At 45.5% G+C, this 21628-nt stretch overlaps 3 protein-coding genes across 13 annotated transcripts in view; 1 reads left to right on the forward strand and 2 right to left on the reverse strand.

The window, feature by feature from the left end:
* LOC105075495 (uricase) overlaps positions 1-15551 on the forward strand; it is a 116979-nt gene extending 101428 nt beyond the window's left edge. For 6 of the 10 annotated variants that reach the window (XR_012511147.1, XR_012511146.1, XR_012511148.1 and 3 more), the window contains one exon: positions 332-2836. The gene's annotated coding sequence lies outside the window, so the exon portion shown is untranslated. Of the gene's footprint in view, positions 1-331; positions 7992-8763; positions 8900-10080; positions 11937-11962; positions 12099-14053 lie in introns of those variants that run through there. The other 4 variants (XR_012511143.1, XR_012511142.1, XR_012511145.1 and 1 more) reach the window with 4 other exon arrangements.
* The window catches only part of SAMD13 (sterile alpha motif domain containing 13), a 40627-nt gene continuing 26194 nt past the window's right edge, over positions 7196-21628 (reverse strand). For both annotated transcript variants that reach the window (XM_074376137.1, XM_010963331.3), the window contains exon 4: positions 7196-8345. In XM_074376137.1, coding sequence (XP_074232238.1) covers positions 8202-8345 — 144 coding nt within the window. In that variant the 3' untranslated portion in view covers positions 7196-8201. The remainder of the gene's footprint in view (positions 8346-21628) is intronic.
* Positions 12312-13968, reverse strand: LOC123619246 (dnaJ homolog subfamily B member 6). The gene has a single exon (XM_045522944.2). It carries the CDS (start codon positions 13084-13086, stop codon positions 12457-12459), a length of 630 nt encoding a protein of 209 aa, XP_045378900.1. The 5' UTR covers positions 13087-13968; the 3' UTR covers positions 12312-12456.

A 21628-nucleotide genomic window follows, 5' to 3' on the forward strand; every position in this document is an offset into this window, starting at 1 on the left:
CATTGACATCTCCATGTTGTCACTCAGTCATCTTTGTAAATTAAAACCTGGGTGCAGGTCTCTGTGGGAGTGGTCATTAAATGAGAGTATTTTTGTGTTGTATGATACCCACCACAGGGCATCAGCCATGGAAGAGGCACCGACCAGTCAGGCAGACAAGACGGCTTGGCCGGTTGATGTTAGCTGGCCTCGCCTCTGTCATTGGTAATCCCAGTGAGCTCCTGATAGAGTGGTCATGGTGGCAGGGATGGAGGCTCTGCCTGGGCCCAAAAGCATGGGATCCTGCTTTCATTACGTACCACAACTTGCTGACAAATATCCTACTTTCTAGCGGTAGAGACCAATATCGCATGAGACTCGATACAGCACAAATCCTTGAGAGACTCACCAGCAACTTGGCCGCAAATTGAATACATGGATCCCTTTCACTCTGAAAGGAGCAGTGACTCATCTAAACAAGAACTGATGTGCATTACAGGTGTGAGTGTGCCTTTTCTGTCCACGGGGGTCCAGCCGGCATTACAGCTCAAGGGTTTGCACAATGCCATACAATATTACCCACACCAAGGGACCAAACGTCTACTTCAAAGGAGACGTGGCAGTTTGCAAATGGTCTTATCACACACTGTACTGCCCAGAAGCCGCTGTCCTGATAGAGTGATGGAATGGTCTAAAGGCACAACTGAGGCTCCAGCTTGGAGATGATACCACGTGCTGATGGGGTACCACCCTCCAGGATGCAGTGCATTCCCTAAACACTTGATTCTTATACCCCCCAAAGTAGAACACATGGGGCTGTCAATCAAAGGGTGAGACAGAAGTGACCCCACTTAACCAGCATTCCCAGCGAGCCCTCGGGAAGTCTGTGCTTTCCCACCCCCTCAACTCTGGGCTCTGATCGTGTAGAGGTCCTATTCGTAGAGGGGAGGTACTTCCACCAAGGGTTTAAAATCAGAGTAATTTGAAGCAAAAGCCATGGGGTTGTAAAATAAGCAAACTTGACAATTCTCAAGAAAAGCAGCTGTTTCCAGCCCATGACACAGCCAAGAGAGAATCATAATCAGACTGAATCCATAGGATATTCATGAAATGGAAATGACATCGTAAAAACGCGACAATGCTATGAGTTTTAATTGAATGGTGGAGAGAAACAGTGACACATATAAATCAAATAATTGGATTCTTAGAAAATGAAAGACACTGAGCGCTGAAATAAACTTCCAGTTGGACTTGTTTATTTTACATGGGAGGCAGTTGAAGCAGGAGGGTTTAAGAGATTTGTACAAAGTCTTGCAGATAATGTCAGTAGTGGATCCAGGACCAGAACGCAGGTCTCCTGACCCCTAGTCCAGTGTCCTTTCCCCTTCCCTTGTGAGTTCATAGCTCCAGTATTCTTTATAACTGTGTGTGGGTTCGGCCAATGGTAACTTCCTCCGCATTCTACGTGTACACCATGCAGAAGACTGATGCAAAACCTACATTCTGGTGGCTGGGAGAAGTCATCTTAGCATTAAAAATTCATTATGAAATCAGCCCAAATAGACAATTAAACAGACCGATGTCAACCTAATTGGCTCAGATTAACGAATGCAGATCTACTGAGATTTTTTTTTATTTTATTTTTTTAAAAACTTCTTACTGTTTGTTACGGACCCACACATGTCTTCATTAAAACCACAAAGGGATCAGCGGTCTCCCTTTCGTTAGTCTCACAAAACCATCTTGAATGTCACTGAATGTTCATTTTGGATTAGGAACAGGATGTATTTAGAATGCACCAAATGCCTCAAACTAACTTCTCTGGGTCTTTGGGGACCAATAAAAGCCCATATGCATTTTGTTCAGCACATTTCCCTTAACTCAGCATGACAATTTTTCATGGAGTTTAAATAATGCAAGTTTTTTTCTTTTATGTGCCCTTGTGAAGATAAAGCATCTAGAGCCACTCAGTATCCAAGGACCTAAGAAAGTAATGATTTTCTCTTTCAGCCATATTAGGACACTTCAAATGAGCAGTATTTGGGTTCAGCATATGTTTGCTGATTCTGGGACTGGGCTGGGCTTGAAATGGAGTGAGATCAGAGTAATAAAACCATATTTCATGCACTTACTATGTAATACGAATGACTGTAAAATGTACTCTCATTCAATCCTCCATCAGTTTTATGGGATTGGTATCATGGAAAGATGGCTAACTACCCCCACGGTATCCACTCTCCTGTCCTTGTTTAGCTGAATTCTTGGCTGCCTGAAAGAAAGACTGGAGTTCCCAACCTCCCTTGCAGCTAGGGATGGCCAAATGACTAAGTTCTTTTTAAAGAGATGTAAGTGGAAATGCTGTGTGCAACTTCTCATAAGAGGTCCCCTTCTCTCCTCCTCCTCCTTCTTGGCTAGAATACAATTGCGATAAAACTGAAGCTTAAGCCACCATCTTGGACCACATAGGAAGCTATGTTTTAAGGATGGCGCAGAGAAATGCTAGGAGAAGTCTGGGACCCAATGATTATGGAGGGGCTGTACTGGCTCTGATCTCCTTACCTCCAGACGTCATACACAGGGTAGAGAAACTCTGTCTTGTCTAAGTCACCGTTCCTTGGGTTGTCAGCTGAAACTAATCCTGACTGATACGCTTGATCTGTCCGTCCTGAGATGTGCTGTAGTGTCAAATACACAGTGGATTTTGAAGACATGAAAAAAAAAGATTGTTAAGCATATTATTAATGATTTTGATATTGACTACATGTGGAAAAGGAAATATTTTGGTTATACTGGATTGCATATATTCTCCTGTTTCTTTTCACTTTTTAAAAAGTGACTACTAGAAAAATTTAACTGACATATGTGGCTCGTGTTATATTTTTATTGGACGGGGCCAGGCTAGTGCTGCTTTGCACCGTCTCTGTATCTGCACTAGAGAAGTGATGAGACGCCGGAGGCTCAGAGGAGCCATTCAACTTACCCAGGTTCCCGTGTCAAGTGCGTGGTGGGGCTGGATTCAAACTCAGAATCGTCTGGAGACGCCCCAGCGCTTCCACCCACAGCACTGTGTTTTCCAACTGGTATCACTGGGTTCTGGTACAGGAGAGAGGATAGTGTCCCCAACGTTGATTCTTAAAGGCAGGAACTGCTGGTTACTTGAAGAGTTTTTACTGAGTTTTCCTCAAAATACATTGATAATTTGATCAGTTTTATAGTCTTATTTTCAAATTGGATGTTTCCCCAGGATAGGAAGGTAGAGTTTAATCCACCGAAAAAGGAAGTGAAACACAGTTTACTGAATGATTCTGCTATCTTTGATTCAAAACGAAGACATTTAACTCAAACTTTGGCATAAAGGCAGCCCCCAGATGACAGAGCTGGGAAAGAGCTGGTGGCAGGTCTTTCCTTGGTTGCTTCCCTGACTTTTCTGGAAGCTTAAGGCCTCTAGGCTGTGTGACCCAAGGTGCCCCGTGGGTTGTTGCCCAGGTGATGGCGCGTGCTGCCACGTGGCAGATGTTTCCTTACCTCCTTGTGTGTGGATCTGGTTGCCGGGGCCGCGGCTGTTCCACAGGGAATCAGTACCCTCAGTTTTCTTTACACCTGTGCTCCCTGACAGCTTTCCCACCTCTGCTATGATAAAGGTGGTAGGTCTGCCCATGCACGTGTTCTGTGGAAGAGGGACATATTTTCCATTTGGAGAGTACCTGGCCTCCCCAGCTTTTGTGATTTCTCCCAAAAGACTGCTGCAGACAGGGACATGCATCCTAACCGTTGCAGACACAACCTGGCTCCCTACTGTGGGCAGGGGAGGACTTCTCTTGCTTTGCTCACAAGGGCTTCCGTTATTCTGCCCCAGGGTCAGGCTGGACACAGCTCTTCTCCTGAGATTCACAAAGACGAGGCAGCCACAGTCACCAAATGAGCCTGGATGTGATCATTTCAATCTCTTTCTCTATATAGAACTGCCACTAGTGGCCAGAAATGGTATGCAAGATACTTAATTGCCCACAGAGCTGCAGCACGAAGCTAACAAGCTGCTCATTAATGCACCCATTGCTCTCTCTCCCCTTCCTGTAGCTTCTGTTCCTAGTTTAGAAGCAGAATTAACAAATTTTTTTTTTCTAAGAGGCATATCATTCCGGTAGCAGCCAGCTCTTTGAACATTTAACTTCATCTTCCAAATCATTAAAGAAAATACTTAATGGCTCCAAGCCCAGACCTGACCCCTGCACATGCCATTTGTGATGGCCAGCAGGGACAGACGGACCACCATGAGTAAGTGCTTTCTGCATTCGGCCTCCCAACATGGGAGTGCCTGGGCAGCTCTGGGCCATTAGACTTTTCCAAATTAAATTCCTTCAGAGATGGATTTCACTAATGCAGTGGAAGGACAGTGTGTGCCCCGGACAGTATATGCTAAGCTCAGAAGGACAAAATTCACGCTTACATGGGATAGTTATTGAGGACAAAATGAAGAGACCCTACCAATCGGCTTCTTTTCCTTCATAATCCTCATGTCTACTAGGTATCCGCTCAAATGATGCTCAAATCTGTTGCACGTTCTAATGCAATATGCCAGCGTGTTTTGTTTTGTTTTGTTTTCCAACTAAATCTACTTGCAGTCTCTAGTTCTTGAATTCACGTACTCTGAGGAAGCTCTCTGTGTGTTCTTTGCTTTAGATCAGGGGTCTAAATTGCATGTCCCATCAGGGTCCAGATGGTTAATGCAAATAAATGCAGCTGCTGGTTGCAAGTATTAGGGAATTACAGAGATTGTAATAAATTGGAGCTTTCAGCCTCACCTAGATGATCACAAATGTAGTTGTCAAAACATACACATACTGTACTGGCCAGAGGAGAACATGTCAACTTAGATTCTACAGAAAAGCGACCTTGTGATCTTGCCTTTAAATCAATTCATTAAGTGTCCTTTGTAGAGTCTGAATCCGAGGTTCAAACACGGGGCGGGGAGGTGGAGTGGCCATTACTTGGTTAAATCCCTCATGACTCAGATATCCTGTCTGCCCCTCTGGTTGAGGACGCTCAGATTCAACATGAAACAGTTCACACACACGATATACTGGCATCAAGGCTCGCGCATTCCCACTGGTGCTCATGAGGTGCTTCCCCAGGTAGCAAGTGTATTCGCTGCTGGTTGAGACCCAGATCCTGTGACCAGAAATCCAGTGTGACCTGAAAAGGAATCAGACTTCTCTGGTTTTACAGCTGTCTGGAGACAAAGGCTGCCTACCTGCTGAATTTCAAGTACTTCCAGCCTCTCTCTGGTCTGTTTTAATCGCACCACTTTGCCCCTAGATTTGGGGAGGGGCAAAGGGGTAGGAATGAAAGCACCTTCAGTTTTTACCGAGGCACTCAAGCCTGTCTGTCCCCGGCCTTGATTCTGGGTAGGAAAAAGCCAGACTGTCTTTATTAATTTTGCCTGAAATCTCTCAACAGAGTCTGAGGAATGATTTGATTCTTTTCGATTTGCTTTTCAATTAAGATATTTTCTTTTCCTTTTTTTTTTTGATGAGCATTTAGAGAGTAGTCCAGGTCTAAAGCTGGGAGTTTGGACTAGTTTAGTTAGGATTGGGGTAGTGAACAAGGCTTCAAATAGTTGTGAAAACTGATCGTGATAAAAATATCTGGAGACTGAAGGGAGTGTGAGCCCAAGTTCAAATCTAGAGAAAAATACAACTACATACACACTTGCAGTGTCATTTGCTCCGAGTGCTCAACGGCCAGCTGATGGAGGTAACAGGAAGTTATTCCCCAATACTTCTTCTCCCTTGTGTACGGAATAATGAAACTTTTGATTTCAGTTGGGCCCATAGACTCTAAGAAAAAGATGAAATATTTTAAGCCTCCCTTGGAGCTTAGGTGTGGGAATGTGACTGAATTTTGAACAGCAAAATACAAGAGGAAGTAATACTGCTTCCTCCTACAGTTCCTTGGAAGTGTCCTTAAAGGAAGGAGGTATGTTTCTTGTCCCTCTTCTTCTCCCCACTAGTTGGAATTTAAGTGGTGATGGCGAGAGCTGAAGCAGCCATCTTGGGCTGTGAAGTGATTCTAGGAATGAAGAGCAATGCATGATGGAGCAAAAATATAGGAGGCATTTGTGTCCCTAGCATCATGGAGGGCCTTACCATCCCTCTTCCCTCCGTCTGGACATTTACATAAAGAGAAGCAAGTTTCTGCTTTGTTTACATTACCTGGAGGGGTAGGGGTGAGGGAGGCAATTTTTTTATCGTTCTCAGCCAAGTCTTTTCCAAACTAACACCGAAGGTGTCGGGTAGATGTGCAGAAGCAGGACTCAGGTGTTCCTCGTGCTGTCCTTTGGAAGTAGACATGGTTCAAACATCATCACTATTTCACGTGCGGGCAACTCCCTCTAGGAATTAAGTTCTTCTTCCTTCCTCCTTCTAGTGGCTCTCTGGCCCCTTCCTTCCCTTGCAGGCCTCCAGCAGGTGCAGTCCTCTCCTTTTACAGCTATCACACCTCAGGGTACTCACCTGTATCTGCCTTTTAATTGTAGACCGTGAGAAATGTTTGTAGACTGTGAGAACCTGGGGATGCAAAGTGTCTCTTTTGTAAACGCTCCTCCCACGTGTTGTGCAAAACAAAGCACTACTTAAGTTTCCGACACACCATGAACTCCATCATTGAATTAATTTGGAATGTATTTTTGAACCCCACTCACTATACCATTTCCTATGTTTTTTTCACTCATCTTTAGACTTTCTGTTCTTTAGACTTTAGACTTTAAATATCTCCACAGGGGACTGAATCATAACACTCTCTAAAATAAGGACTCTTAACCTGAAAAGGGGCAAGAGGGAACTTTGGGGAGTCCATCAATTCTGCAAAGTTTTATGTGGAAAGATGAGCTTTTGCCTGGAGGAGAGGTCCAAAGATTCCATCAGAATTTCAAAGAAAAATAATACAATATTCCTTCCCCCACTGGCCTACAGCAAAAAGAATCTTTGGCTAAAATGACACCGAAAACTGGTTGTTGGATGGGAGTAAGGCATAAGGCCTACTTGGATGATTCAGTTTATAAAGAAGGTAAATCTACATAGAGATCTATATGTTTTCTATATCTAAAGTTTTTTTTTTAAAGACTTAACTTTCTCTCCATGGTTTCAAGGAGTGACCTTAATCCTTAATCCCAACTGAAGAGGCAACCAAACTGAAAAGATCAAAACTACACTGTGAATAAACTGAAGCAATGCTTTATTGTGACCACAAAGCACCAATTCAACAAGGCGTCAACACACAGAGATTGAACACATGTCTCTTTGAACAGAGATGTAGCAAGCCCACTTTTTCAAGTTCTTAAAAACAAGTCCTCAAATCAGAAATCAAACAAAGCATCGGAGCAATTAAAAAAATATTACACCATCAGGAAGGAATATATATAAAAATATTCTGTACTTGTAACAAGGCTCTCCGATCTTAACTCTTGGCAAATTTCTTCAGAAACAAACGATTATAAATATAAACCATAATGTGGGAAAACAAATGCTTTCTTCAGAAACAAAGAACCAATTTAAAAGCAGATCTACGCAGAAAATACCACCCGCCCCCGTGAAAGCCAGCTGAACACGGATGGACAGCCCCAGCACACAGCAGTTTCTCCTTCCAGAGCTCCAGTTCTGCTCCTGAGGGGGCCAGGACGCACGCCCATTTCAAACATCGCAGCATATCCCAGTGAAACCTTAATAAGGTCAAGTGGAGGACCCTCTGTAAAAAAGGGTGTCGGCAATTCCATCCAAGTAACACAAGCTCTAAGCAGCAGAGAAATTCAAGGGAGGCACAGTCCCTTTCTCTTTTCTCCCCCTCCCCACATTTTCTGGTTTTTTATTTTCCCACAATCTGTAACCGAAAGATGCTCATTCTATTCATTTTTTTTTTTTCAGGAATTTGGGAAAGTAACCTATGAAGAAAATTCCCTTTGTGGGGAGGGGTGTCTGATCTTGTCGAAGATCGTTTTGTTTGACAAATGCCACAAGGTAGACCATCCCGTCCACAGGTTCTTGCTCCTCCTGGCTGAGTTCAGGTCAGCCGATGGATTGCCTAGTCTATCCAATAGGATAACGTTTCATTTGACTGAAATTCTTTACATATACACATGTATGTATTCTGTTAACAAAGTTTCATCACATGAAACTAAATTACGTCATTATGTATTTTTTGAGGTCCAAGACCCCAAGCTGACGATACTATGAAGAGCTGTTCTTTAAATGCTTTGTCTGCAGAGGCTTCACATGATACTCGTAGATTTTCAGAGCAGGCCCCAATTTTAACTGAAGTCCTGTCAACACATCGTTTCTCGTCATCAATAGCAGGGATTTTCCATCAATTTCCTATAAAAGGAAGCAGAGAATAAAGCCAACAAAGTCCAAGAGCTCAAGGATAATGGAAAAAAAAAAAAAAAGGGAAGATCAAAGGAAAAAGTCACATTGATTGTCCCCACACTAAAAACATTACTTTTTTTTTCTACTAGTGCCAAAATGGAAAAAAATGGAATCTTCCATTTTTATTTTCCGTCTTCTACTTTTATTTTTGGGTTAAATACAATCCATTGCTGATCTTGCTTTCAAGATCACATCAGAAATGTCACATCCTAAAAACTGACCGCAAGCTTACGTACCATTAAGATGTTGCTTCTTAAACGAATAATGACATTTATAAAATACAGTTTATGTAGAACTTTTGTCTATTTAATCCCCAAAATAAGTCTATACATAAAGACAGGTGGAGCTTATCATCTTAATTTTACAGGCAAACCGAGGATCAAGGCAAGAAGTTAGCCGGCCCAAGGAGTTCAGAGAGGGGGCACCCAGAATTTGAGCTCCCATCTGCCTGCAGCCAAAGCTGATGTTCTTTCCATAACTCCCTTCTGTTTCTCTTGACACTTGTAAGTAAATATGTGTTGTCTAGATGGTCCAGTGGGGACCGGAGTCTTGGGTTTTCTGGAACCTTTTCAATCAGTGATGGGCATTGGAAAAATGACTCACTCTCTGCGAATGTCTTTCCTGCCCTTTGAAAGGAGACCCATCCCGCCTCAACATGAAAATCACCCTCTCGTGTTACCACTTCCTCTCAATGGCTCCTCAAGACTCCAAATAAGGGAACAGGGGCGGGGCTTCACCCACCGCAGATTCCCTCCCCTATTCTCCTCAGAGTCCCCTCCCCACTCCTTTCAAGTACCCAGCCAGCTACCTGTCACTCCAGGTAACCTGGAGACGACAAAGCTTTGGGTGAGAGAAAAATGGGCTTCTCCTGAAAGAGATGAGCACTCTGAATGTAGAAAGTAGTTTGAAACCTTGGAAAGGAGCGCAGAGAAGAATGCCGAATGCCTCCTTATTTTTGTTAGCTTATTATGGGGAGAAGCTGAGCTGGTTCTTAGGAGAGCTGGGTTCAGGAGATGGACCGTGCACAGGAGGCCTCGCCATCCCGTTCACGATTTCCCCCAAATATGTCGGTACCCGCCTCCCCCACTGATGGACAGGCGGGGAGACACTGTGTGCAAGTCCAGCTACAAAAAGCTCTGACCCCCTCCTCCACCGCCCCCGAGACCCGCTCATGCATTCTGCCAGGCTGGGAGGAAAAGGTGCTCTGAAGGTCTTGAGTGTGTGGGGGAAGCAGCACTGGGTGAGGGGCTGAGGAAATACCCAGTTTGTGACCTTAGGCAAGTCCCTTCCTCCTTCTCCTGGGTGGACAACAAGGGATACTGGGTTCTGCCAGGATTTCATGAGCCACCCCTCTGGCAGGTGCTCCCTGAGCTGTGACTTACACGTCACCTGTCATGGCAGGTGGTCGACAGACCACGGCCCTTTTTACTTGTCAACCACCTACCACGAACAAAGGTAGACAGACAAGGAATTACTTCTAACTGGTCTACAGTGTTTTTAAGTGTTGGAAACCTTTACTTTGTCGACTACTAGAAAACAAAACATCTCATGTTAACTTGTGAAAGACAACTATTCAAAACCACAGCGCATAAGAGAGCAGTTGGTTGACTAGACAAGAGCAGGTCATTACTTAAGGACATAAGCATTGACCGTCTAGTCCTAAAGTATTTTTTTTTCCATTCAGGCAGCTAGTGAGCCCAAAGATTGCCCGTCAGTAAAACCTGCAAGTGTGGGAGTTGGCCGAGGAGCTCTGACCCCTGGGAACCAGAGCACTGTTCCGAAGGCACTGTGAGGTCACAGGAGTCTGAGTCACAGGTGCCCTGGGACCTCACGCTCTCTCTCACGCACTGAGACGAGCAGTAGTAACTCACGCGGGATGCTTCCCACACCAGCGCCGCCCCTCCTGCCCTCCATCTCTCCTCTGCTCCTGTGGCTCACACTTAACTCAGTACAGATTTGAAACAGGCACAAGGAAGAGATGACACTGCTTGGTTTCTATACAAGAACACTTCCTTGGCTGACTGAAAGTGAATTTTTAATCTTTGCTGGTAAAAAGTCCTTTTACAACTCAGCATTTCTGTCAAAAGCCAAGTGCGTCTGTGAAAAATGCTGAAATTTGGATTTTATTGAAGACTAAATGGAAACTCATGTTTCGTGCTCCGATTTGATTTTCCTTTGTTTGGTAGCCACACAGCAGTTCACCTCAGACTAGGGCTGGTGAAAGCAAGCTCCAGCTGGAAATCCGCACTGAAAAAAATGTGAAATGAATATAATTCAGACGGACAACAAAGCTTTCCTCTTAAGCCAGGACGACAGCAGCTCAGATGAAGGGGAGTGGAATACGGCCTGATGGAAACGGGAGCTTCCGGGTCAGGACACCTGCAGTCCGAACCCTGCCTCCACGACTTACTGTCTGGCCCTGGGTGAGGGGCTTGACTTCCCTGAGCCTCAGTTTCCACGCCTGTAAAATGGAAATAAAGCCCTGAAGGATTTTGGAGGTTAGAAGTACCTGACATCTAAGTGGTTCTCAGTGACCACTGAATGGAAACGTATAGGCTTTGAGAGAAATGAGATGTGTTCCAATTTAAAATCTATCTCCTGCTTCATTTCTGGAAGGGTGCTCCCTGCCTGAATGCTACCTTCTGCCAGGGGGGAGGCAGGCATACTCCTGTTCAAGTTCAAAAACTTTACTGAGATTTTAAAAAGTTCAAAGATGACATAAAAATGTGTCTCATAAAAATCGCAAACACAGAAAAGCTCCTTGATTAAGAAAGCGAATCATTTGTTACATAACTTCTATAAAAGATTGCAATGCAGATGAAATCCACATTTTGCCAGTCAGCATGGTACACTAGAATGAGCCTGAGACTGGAAATTGCAAGGCAGAGGTCCTGGTGCAGACTCCATCAGTAACTTTCCACAAGGAACCACACTCCTCTGACCCTAGTCTGTTTAGTAGTTGGAGTGTGACCAGATCCAGTTAAACAAAAATTCCATGATTTTGCATTAACAATCTGAAACAAAAATAAAATTCACATCTTGACATTCTGTTTACATTTCTCTGCTAATTGTTAGTTTCAGTGCAACTTTTTACATTGCTTCTGTCTTCTGTCTTCATGTGAGAATATCCAAGTGCCAGCTAAGCAATAATGCTCAGAATGCGTGCTTACTTAAGTTCCAGCAACTACTCAGGCGTGAAAGTAAGGTTTAGAGATGACAGGTGTAAATTTCCAATGAGGGCAAGACACTAGATGTAAAAATAAAGGAGCAGGATCCACAGGTGTGATAGCTCAGTAGGTAAGCGTGTGTTTTAGAGTAAGACACCATTTCATTGGTTACCAGGTGGGGCACGGGGCAAGTTAACCTCTCTGCCCCACTGCCTTATCTATGTGATGGGGGAAGGGGAGCTGCTGTATTTCGCCACTGAAAAGATTATTGAGATAACACACGTGAAGTAGAATTCCTGACTTCTACGGAGCACTCAATAAATGCTATTTTTTAAAGTATATTAAAAAAATCTTAACCCATTTACTTTTCCCTCTTTTTCTCTGACAACATACACGCAGGTGGCTCTTCAGTTACGCCTCGTTGTGATCTGGTCCGTTGGAAATGTATGGGGAGGAGGAAGAGGAGGTGGGAAGAGAAGCAGCAAAGAGGAAGGCGAGTGCCGGCAAGAAGGAGGCGATGGATGATGATAGCAAGGTGGGCGGGGAACAAGTCAGAGAGGCATCAGTGGGAGGTAGGCGGGCAGGGCCCGCACATCTCAGAAGGCCCTGTTTGTGGCGGTAGTCTCCACTCTCCCAAATAAGGTGCAGGGGGAAAAAGGGCTCACATTAGAATCAAAAGACTTAGGCTGGAAGCCAAACTCTACTGCTTCTGAGTTCCTTGTGTAGCACGTGGCCCAGGGTCCCCTCCCTCTGTGCAGTGAGAGGTGGGACTGAGCTGACCCCGGTCCATTCGGGTCCAGCACACTCTCAGATTCCAGTTCTGTCTTTGATAAGCACCAGTCTCACCAGCCTCGCGTCAGAGTCTCCCCGTGAAAGAACATGGCAGCAGCTCCTTACCAGTGGCGTGGGGGAAACTGATGAAATAGGCGTGCTTTTTCCACATTAGTCTCCCCACTCACATTTTCTAGAACTTTCTTTATAACAACTCGCTTGCCATTCACTATCTGGCTACAAGTGGTGACCAGTCTGAAGTTTCCCATTCCACTGCTTACGAAGGGTACAAATGTCCCAGAGGAAGGGGAATTAGGCCCGGAGCCCAGGGACACAAAAGTGGAAAATCCTGTGTCCAGAATGGGGGTCACATCAAAGAAGGAGGAGCGGGATCTCCTGGCCCTGCCCGCACGGCCAGGGGAGAGCCAGTCTCCAGAGAAGGGGTCCGCATCTTCAGAGACATTTTGGAAGCCGCAATGTGGCCTCTCAAACCGCAGTGCCTCCGTCCAGCCATCCTTGTCCCTGCCGTCTCCTCCGTTTCCCCGTCTGGACTTGTCGTAGTTGTTGCGTTTCTCGGCATCAGACAGGACCGCGTAGGCCTCGGCTACCTGTCTGAACTTCTCCTCAGCTGCCTCCTGGTTCTCTGGGTTCTTGTCTGGGTGCACTTGCAGAGCTAACTGGTAGTAGGCCTTCTTAATGTCAGAGGAAGAAGTGTTCTGAGGCACCCCCAGTACTTCGTAGTAATTCACCATGTTTCGTTAAAGGGCCCCTCCTCACCAAGGCACAGAGTTTATTTTCTGAAGACCTTCCATGTAACTTTGGAAAGGAAGATGGTGAACTACCCAAGTCTCCACCAAGATCTTTTGAATCTTTCATCACATGGTCCTTCCTTGGGGGGAGGAATTCCTCTGTGGGGATGGCATCCTCTGCGCCGCCTACGGTGCCCCGGCCCCTCCCTGCCCTCTGCACAGTGCAGGGACTGTGAGCTCAGCCTTGTCAGCCAGTGACCATCAGCTGACACTGTGTGTGTCTTGCACTCCTATTGGCAGGAAGTTCGGGGTGGATAATATACATGTTGGGGGACTTCACATAATTTAAAAAACCAACACTGAGCAGCTTATTAACAGAATCTATTTGTGTGGCTCAAAAAGAAGTCTTTACCTCATTTGTTGAACATGGGTCTTGCATTTTAAATCAGACACAAAATCCACGCGGGCTCATTATGAGGGCTAGTGCCTTCGGCGACTTAATGGGTGCCTCCCTGGGTTAGTTAACTGCTGCTGGCGCAAAGTGGGTGATAAAGGGGCTCTATTACCCAAAAACTCTTGTGCACATTTCTGATGAAGGACAAAATGAAGCTCACGTCATCAAATGAGGAAACTAGGTTGCAGAGATTTCTGCCTCGATAAGAAAACAGGTTTAAGGAACAGAGTTAGAAGTGAGGCTTCTCATGTGTGGTCAGACGAGCCCTCTTCACTTCAGCTGATCTTTTAATGTTGGCCTTTTTGAAATTTATCTCTGGACTTAAGGACAGAACTAAGTAGCAGCGTGACTCTAGCCAAAGCTTTAAAGAATGGCTTCAAAGCTCAAGGGGCTGCAGGTTGCTCTTTTTCCAGGGCGCAAAACGACGCATTTCCCAGACTGCCTTGCAGTTTGCTGGGGCCGCGTGACCACATTCCGGCCAATGACCTGTGAAGGGATGACATGCCTCTCTTTCAGGCCTGGCCCCTAACACCATCCACGTGTGTTCCTCCGTGATCTTCATCCGCACACCAACCGGATGTCAGTGCCCGGGTATCTTGAAAGCTTCTGGTTGAAGATGACAGAGCCTCCACCAGCCTGGGTCCTGGAAGCAGAACACCCCTGCCAGCCACCCAGGGCTATTCCTACGCATAAGAAATAAACTTCCACTGTAGCTTATTATATATGTCTTCATCTACTTGTAACAGAAAGTAGGTGGTTTATTCTAATCCATCAACCACTTCTGTGACTTCAGCGTCACATTTAGAACCTACTCCTGTAACGCCATCAGCAGGTCCAGAAGGGCCCACCTCTGCAGCGCCTGAAGGCCGACATCCTAGTCTGCCTCTCATTCCTCCCTCCCACTATACCCACTTTTTCACCTCAAGTCCTCTTTCCCCAGGGTAATGAGTCCCCGGCAGACTCCTCTTTTGTACCAAGTCTGCACCCCCGTTGGCCCTGGGAACCATCCTTTCATATACCCTCTGGAATCACCCTCTTAGGCTATTAGCCCTCCACTGTGCCTGCGCCACAAACACGCCACCCAGGAGCCACCTAGCAATCCAGCTTCTGACTCCTGTATCTGGTGTAGTGGGGAATAGCGATCAAGGAACCCTGGAGAAGAACACTGCACCTGTGTTCTGGGCCAGTAGAACACCTCAACAGTCCTTTTACTTGCCCTTGGTCAGCTCCCTCTCCCGTTCCCCTTGGTGGCCATTTTTACCCTTCACTGGTCTCCTATGGTTCCTTATTAAACCTCTGCCCATCCTTTCTAGTCCAAGCAGAGAGCTTGCCTCTCATTTAGCAAAGGACACAGATACCGTCAGGAACTCCCTTAACATCCCCCAGGACAGGGGTGATCCCAGCCGTATCTGTGCACATCCTCACCTCTGCTTCCAGCGCACAGAGCACAGGAAGGACAGAGGAAGATACCCCTTCCTTGCTCAGAATTCATCCTTTCATATTCTTTTTTAAAAAAAAAATTAAAAAGTTGAATCTTCATGTATATTACCTAGCATTATGTTTTACTGCAGAAATATATATATATATATACATGAAATAGGCCATTTTAACTATTTAAGTGTACAATTCAGTGGCATTAATTATACTCACAGTGTTGTGCAATTACTGCCACTATTTTTTAAACTCTTTCATCACCAAACAGAAACCCCATTAAGCAATAACTCGCCCCTCCTCGCTAGCCCTGGATAACCTCTAACCTGCTTTGTGTCTCTATGAATTTGCCTGTTCTAGATAACTCATACAAATAGAATCATACAATACTTGGCTTATTTCATTGAGCATGATGTTTTTCAAGGTTCATCCATCATGTAGCTTGTATCAGAACCTCATTCCTTCTTACGGCTGAATAACATTCCATTGTATGTTCTAAACCACATTTTGTTTATCCATTCATCTGTTCATGGACACTTGGGTTGTCTCCAGCTTTTGGTTATTATAAATTATGCTGCAATGACCATTTGTGTACAAGTATCTGTTTGAGTCCCTCTTTTCAACTCTTTCACGTGGAATTGCTGGGTCATACGGTAATTTTATGCTTTATTTTTTGAAGAACTGCCAAACTGTTCTCTACAAAGGCTGCACCATTTCATAGTCCCACCAGCAATGCATGAGGGTTCAAATTTCTCCATATCCTTGGCCTCCACGCTCTTTTGATCTTGTCCCTTTCCTTATCCTCAGGGAGTTTACTTCACTGAACTATCCTCAATTTCATTCAGTTTTAAACTGTCCAATTCTTTTGGCTACTTTCCTGCATGTAAATAAGGTAGAGTGCCTCCTCTCTTAGAAAGGAGCCCTCGTGCCTCCGTAACCCTCCCTCCACTTGTCTGCCTCCCAGTCACTCCTCAGCTTGGAGGAAAGGGTCCCCCACCTCCCGAACGGTCACCCACTCTCTTCCCCGCCAGCCCCAGTGAAGCTCCACTGTCACCTGCAGGCCCTGCTGGGGTGTTTGACCTTGTGGACTGTTTCACTTCTCTTGACACTTTCCCCCTCATTGGTTTCTAGACAGCCTCTCATGCCGGTTCTCCCCCCAGCTCCCCGAGTGTTCTTCTCAGCTGCTTTTGCCAGGTGCCTGCCTGCCTTCTCCAAACAACTGAAACCTTGGTGTTCCCTGGGGTGCCGTCCTTGGACGTCTTCTTTTCCCTTTTTAAATGCCTCTCTCATTCTCACCCCTCCCTATGACTGCTCATCACTCTCCTGTCTCTGTCTCTGGGCCTCACTCCTCCCCGGAGCTAGAGATATCCACTTAGATGTCCTACATGCCCCCAAGTTTAACGTGCCCCAAACTGTGCTCATTATGTTTCTTTTAAAACTCACTGCTCACAAACATCCTGGTTAATGGCACCACTTTGCAACTAACCCGTCAGAAAACCTGGCAGTCGTCACCTCTGCCTCCTCCCTCTCCCACCCTGAGCCGTGAGCTCCGTCCTGGGGCTCAGGCAGGGAACTGAGACAGGACACGTCTTCACCCTCCAATGCCAACGATCCACTACATTCTTTTGACCAGCATCCCCAGACTTTCTATCTCTTGCTCTCCATGCCCAGTGGAACGGTTACATCAGCTTTCCTGCCTCCCGTCTCCTTGTCTTCCAAGCCACACTCTACAATGCCACCAGACGGATCTCTCAAAAACACAAATCTCATCATGGTGCTCCCCACTCAGTATCCTTCAGTGCTTTCCTAGTGCCTCTCAGGCACACAGACTGTTACGCCACGGTGCTCGGAGTTCTCAAGATAAATCATGCTTTCTCATGTTCCCATGCCTTTGTATCTGATCTCCCTTCTGCCCAGAATCTTCTGTGCTTCCTTCAAATGGTTCTCACACCTACAATGGCTTCCGGTGGCTTCATTAAAGTAAAATAATGCTTGTAATAATGAGCATTATTTTACTTTAATAGTCTGTTATTTATTTTAGTAAGTATTAGAAAAAGCTGTGACAATGAAGGAAACAAGTGAATTAGCCAAAGCAGCACCAAGGACCTGGCTATCTTATAATGGCTTATAACCTCTCATTTCAAATGAATGATTTTAAACAACCATTTGGGATTTTTGGTTTATAGGAATCTATCTCAATCAAAAAATCCAAAAGGTTCTTTCCTGATAAGTTTTGCTTTCAGTTCTTTGGACTATTTTCTTATTGTTAGCATTACTCATTTGCTTTTTCACTCTTTGATAAATTTTTGTGGGCTGAACGTGTGAATGAAAAATATTGCCTGCCATATCAGTACACAAAGGATGCTGCAGCCACCCCCCACGGTGAGCCCTGAGGAGACTCAGGATGGAAAAGAAGAGGACACTGGTCCTAGACAGCTAAGGTCATGTCCAGAGAATGATTTCAGTGACCCCAGACTCTTGCATCTTCCCACACATAGAAAAGTGCTAAATTCCTCAATTTGAGATGTCTGGTTTTCTTTAATTAATAGTAATCTTTTGATGTTCCCACTACCCGGGTCTTTGTTGCAAAAACTCCTATATAACCTGCTTCCTCCTCTACCTCTTTGGAGCAATCTCTTAAAGTGATCTGAGAGGCCACCTCCTGGCCTTGAAGTCCTCTGAATAAAACAGAACTCTCAAGTTTTAGGTTGTACAACTTGTTTTCAGTTGACAAAAGGAAGGACACAGCCGAGTATGAGTTGCCACGTCCCCTGCTCATTTTGCTACAAAACATTTTAAGCATTTCAGAAGCCTTCAATTATTAAGAAATATCAGGTGTCAAAGCACCTTGAATATCTTCAGTACTTGGTATTATAATTATAATACACTGATAAAGTAATAAAAGTTACTTCTAATTTGTGGGATTTTTTAACTGGTCTAATTCAGAGCTGGCTTTACCGTGAAGCTAATGAAACTGAAATTTTGCCTTAGCAATTTTAGATTCATAGTTTTGTATTTTTGTTCCCAAGGAGGGCTCTTAGGATTGCAGAATCTTTAGCTCCACCGCCCACAAACCTGGATTTGTCCCGGGTCTAATTAGAAGTATCCATCTGGAATCACTACGGTTGAAGTCCATCCAGCCATGACTTAGGACACAGGCTCGGGGCTGCTCGGACTGGCCTCCCCGCTTTCCTACTCCATCTGAGGAGGTGTTACTTGGCAATCTATAGCAGTAAAACATTTTATTATATTTACTATGTCAGTGGCCTCAGAAAAGTTAGCAATAAGCCGTTTGAACGGAAATGCAGTCTTGGCATTTCAAGTGAACAGCTTAAACAACCAGTTGGACATTTCAGAGTAAAATGCTATCCTTATTCACGTGGTTTGGGGAAAATGAGGAGATAATGGAGCAAAATTAATTTGTCACCGTGAGTTGCAGATTATTTTGTCATGATACTCTAAGAAACAAATCATCTCAGTGATGCATATTGTTCTAGAAAGAGAATCCCTGCTGTCGCTCACTTGTAAGTTGGAGGAGTCTGAGCAGCATGAATTATGTGACGCTGATTGAACGGTAGCTCTCCATGTCCATCTTCTTCGTACACGTTCTGAGTGTGTGTGCGAAGGTAAAGACAGAAATGAAGTGACTGTGGAGCCACGGGCACACTGTCTCTGTGATCTGCGTTAGGGTCCAGTCTGAGTGGCAAAGCTGCTCTGATGGACTTAACTCTCAAATACAGCCCTGTCAGTAGAGACGGCTTTACAGTCAGCCTTCAGAGTTTAACAGAATAAACCGTATCCTAAACGTTCTGTGTGAGGAAAGTGGAGATGCTTCTGAATGAGGTTAGTCAAAAGGGTCTTAAAAACTCAAGCTCTTAGGACAGTAAAATTCCTAAAGTCCCTTTGACTCTTGAAAACCAGGCAACCTACTTCTCCGGCAAAGTGCCAACTTCTTATCACCTAGTTGTGGAAATTCAACAGTGTACGTACAACATCTCAAGGAGCGTGTTGTGCATCAAAAGCTTACTTCATGAGGGGTCAGTTCAAGGTAACCCTTGATTCTTAAAGCAGGAGCCTGAGGAATATCCTGCTGGTATAACTCAACGTTCACTTCATAGAAATCCTAGAAAGGCGAACTGCAGGACTATACACTGAGCATGAGTTAATCAGCAGAAAAGAAACTGGGAGTCATGGCTCTCACTCCGGACCTTCACCACAGCCTAAGACATCTGGCTGCTGGAAGACAGTGGGAAAATAGCTACCACAGCATGGTGTCTGCGGGGAAGAGAGAGAGTACGGACAGCGCTGCAATCACTGCCTCCTCCAGAAGGGACCCCACTGCTCCTGCGGGCCAGTCAGCCCTCTGAAGCACTCAGTTAACGAGGCAGGGAGCGAACACTGTCACTGGCCATGAACGGGGTGTCAGCAGAACAGCAGCAGAGCCCCAGACACGCGCTGTGGGCACTGGATCACTGGCGCAGGAGTGGGGATGGAGCCTGGGCCTCCCCTCTTGACAGTTCTTTCAGTTTGTCATTGTGGTTCACTCAGAGGCTCAAAAGAGATTTGTCAGAAGAAAACTTGATGGAGACAATGGTCATGTGTCAGTGTGCCCACACAGAGAAAAGGAGGTTCTCCAAAGATCACCAGCTTAATCCAGCTGCCCCTCGTACGACAGGGACATGGGACACCACCCCTGCACTTTGGACAAATCTCGCTCAGTGGCCTGCCATCTTCCAAGGGAACGTGCCACTGGAAAGCCACCTCTGAGTCCGGCTGCTACAACAATGGAATATCCAGTAAGGCACTGGGAGACCAGACCATGAAGGCAGACACTCTCCTGCAGGTCAGCCCCTCTGACGGTGGACATATCAGGCAGCAGTGTCAGTGTCTTAGTCAGCTTAGGCTGCTGTAACGAGACACCATGGGTTAGATGGCTTAATCAACAGAAATTTATTTCTCACAGTCTGGAGTCCAAAATGGCAGCACCAACACGGTCAGGCTCTCGGCAAGGGCCCTCTTCCCGGCTTGCAGATGGCTGCCCTCTCGCTGTATCCTCAGAGAGAAAGAGCCAGCTCTCTGGCCCCTTCTTTCCAGGGCACTAATCCCATCATGAGGGCTCCTGACTCATCTAAACCTAATTATCTATCTCCCCAAGGCCCCACCTCCAAATCCCGTCACACTGGGAGTGAGGGCTTGTACATGTGAATTTGGGAGTGGGGGACACAAACATTCCACCCACAGCAGCCATGAGACTAAGCTCCCACGTCACTGGCAACTATGCTACCCTTTCTGAACCTGGCCTTTTCTACGGTGATTTAGGGGATGCTCACATCCCTGCCTGGCTCCCATCAAATGGCAGAGCAAAGCCTCTCCTGAGGACATTAAAGGATGTGGTGGTCCTTATTCTCAGTCTTTGTCCCTTGAAGATGTGCCTGAAAGGTGTGGGGATGGCCCGTAGTCTTCCCGTCTGATGAACCTGGTGAGTGACTGCTGACTGCTTGAGGTTCACTGCCAGGAAGACCCATGGAGGTGAAACACTGAAGGCCTCTCAAGCATGATGGAAGAGGTAGGTTAACACAGTAGAGGATCCTGCCCCTTGGTCCTCATGAAAACCACGGCAGCTCCTTGTCCTATCAGCCTGAGCCTGGTCAGTGGTTCCCTCCTTGCCCTCGACCTCCTTCAATGCGAAGAGGATAGACCACAAGAATTTCAAAGCAGGAGGAAGATCTGGATCACGTTCAGAGAATAATTCAAGGCAGACTCTTTCCCTGACTCAATTACCTTTCTATGAGAATGGAGAAACGCTAGACCATGCCTACAAAACTCCAGTCCCCTGGGGATTCATGTGTCAGGTTCAGAGCTGGAGAAGCAAGACAGTGCACCTTTCCTCCCTTGAAGGACTACTGAGTGACATGCTTTGAGGGGACTGTGTTCCCTTCTGCCTCTCAGTGTCACTGGTGCGTGAGTGATGTCATCCCTGGGGAAAAGGGCTTGCTCCTGGGCCAAGCTCAGGGCTGGCCAGTTCCATGGCAGTATCTGGATGGCCCAAGTCTGGGACATCTGCCCCAGAGGAGTCTGAGCAAAAGCTCAATCTGAAAAATGATTTTGGGCAGCTGGGATTCTGGCCAAGAGACCTTTTAGCTAAGTCTTTTTTTTTTTTTTTTTTTTTTTGTTAACCTTTCACAATATTATTTAAATTTAATTTTAGAAGTGAGTTACTCAACTGCAATGACACAAATGGATGCTATACCATTAAACCCAAATAAAATATATTCCAGCTCATCAGTCTTCCACTGTCCAACCTGGGCAATACTGACCCCCACCCCCTACCAAACTGTATTATAAAAATTTTCAAACATAAAAGTTGTGAGAGTGTTATAGTGAACACCCGTATCCCCACCACCTAGACTCTACAACTACCGTTTCCCATACTTTATTGTATGTCTGTCCATCTACTCAACTGTCAATCCATATTTTGGTGCATTTCAAAGTAAGCTGCATACATCCATTTATTTCTCCCATAAATACTTCAGTTTGCATGCCATTAAGTGTTTTCTATTTTTTATAGTTCCTTCCCTTTGAGGTAAAGTTGGTTATGTAATGCTCAAAGCTGAATCGTTTGCATGTATCTGTGCATATGCAGTGACCAATGCATATACC

Source organism: Camelus bactrianus, chromosome 13, assembly GCF_048773025.1.
Source record: "Camelus bactrianus isolate YW-2024 breed Bactrian camel chromosome 13, ASM4877302v1, whole genome shotgun sequence".
NCBI classification, from domain to species: Eukaryota; Metazoa; Chordata; class Mammalia; order Artiodactyla; family Camelidae; genus Camelus; species Camelus bactrianus.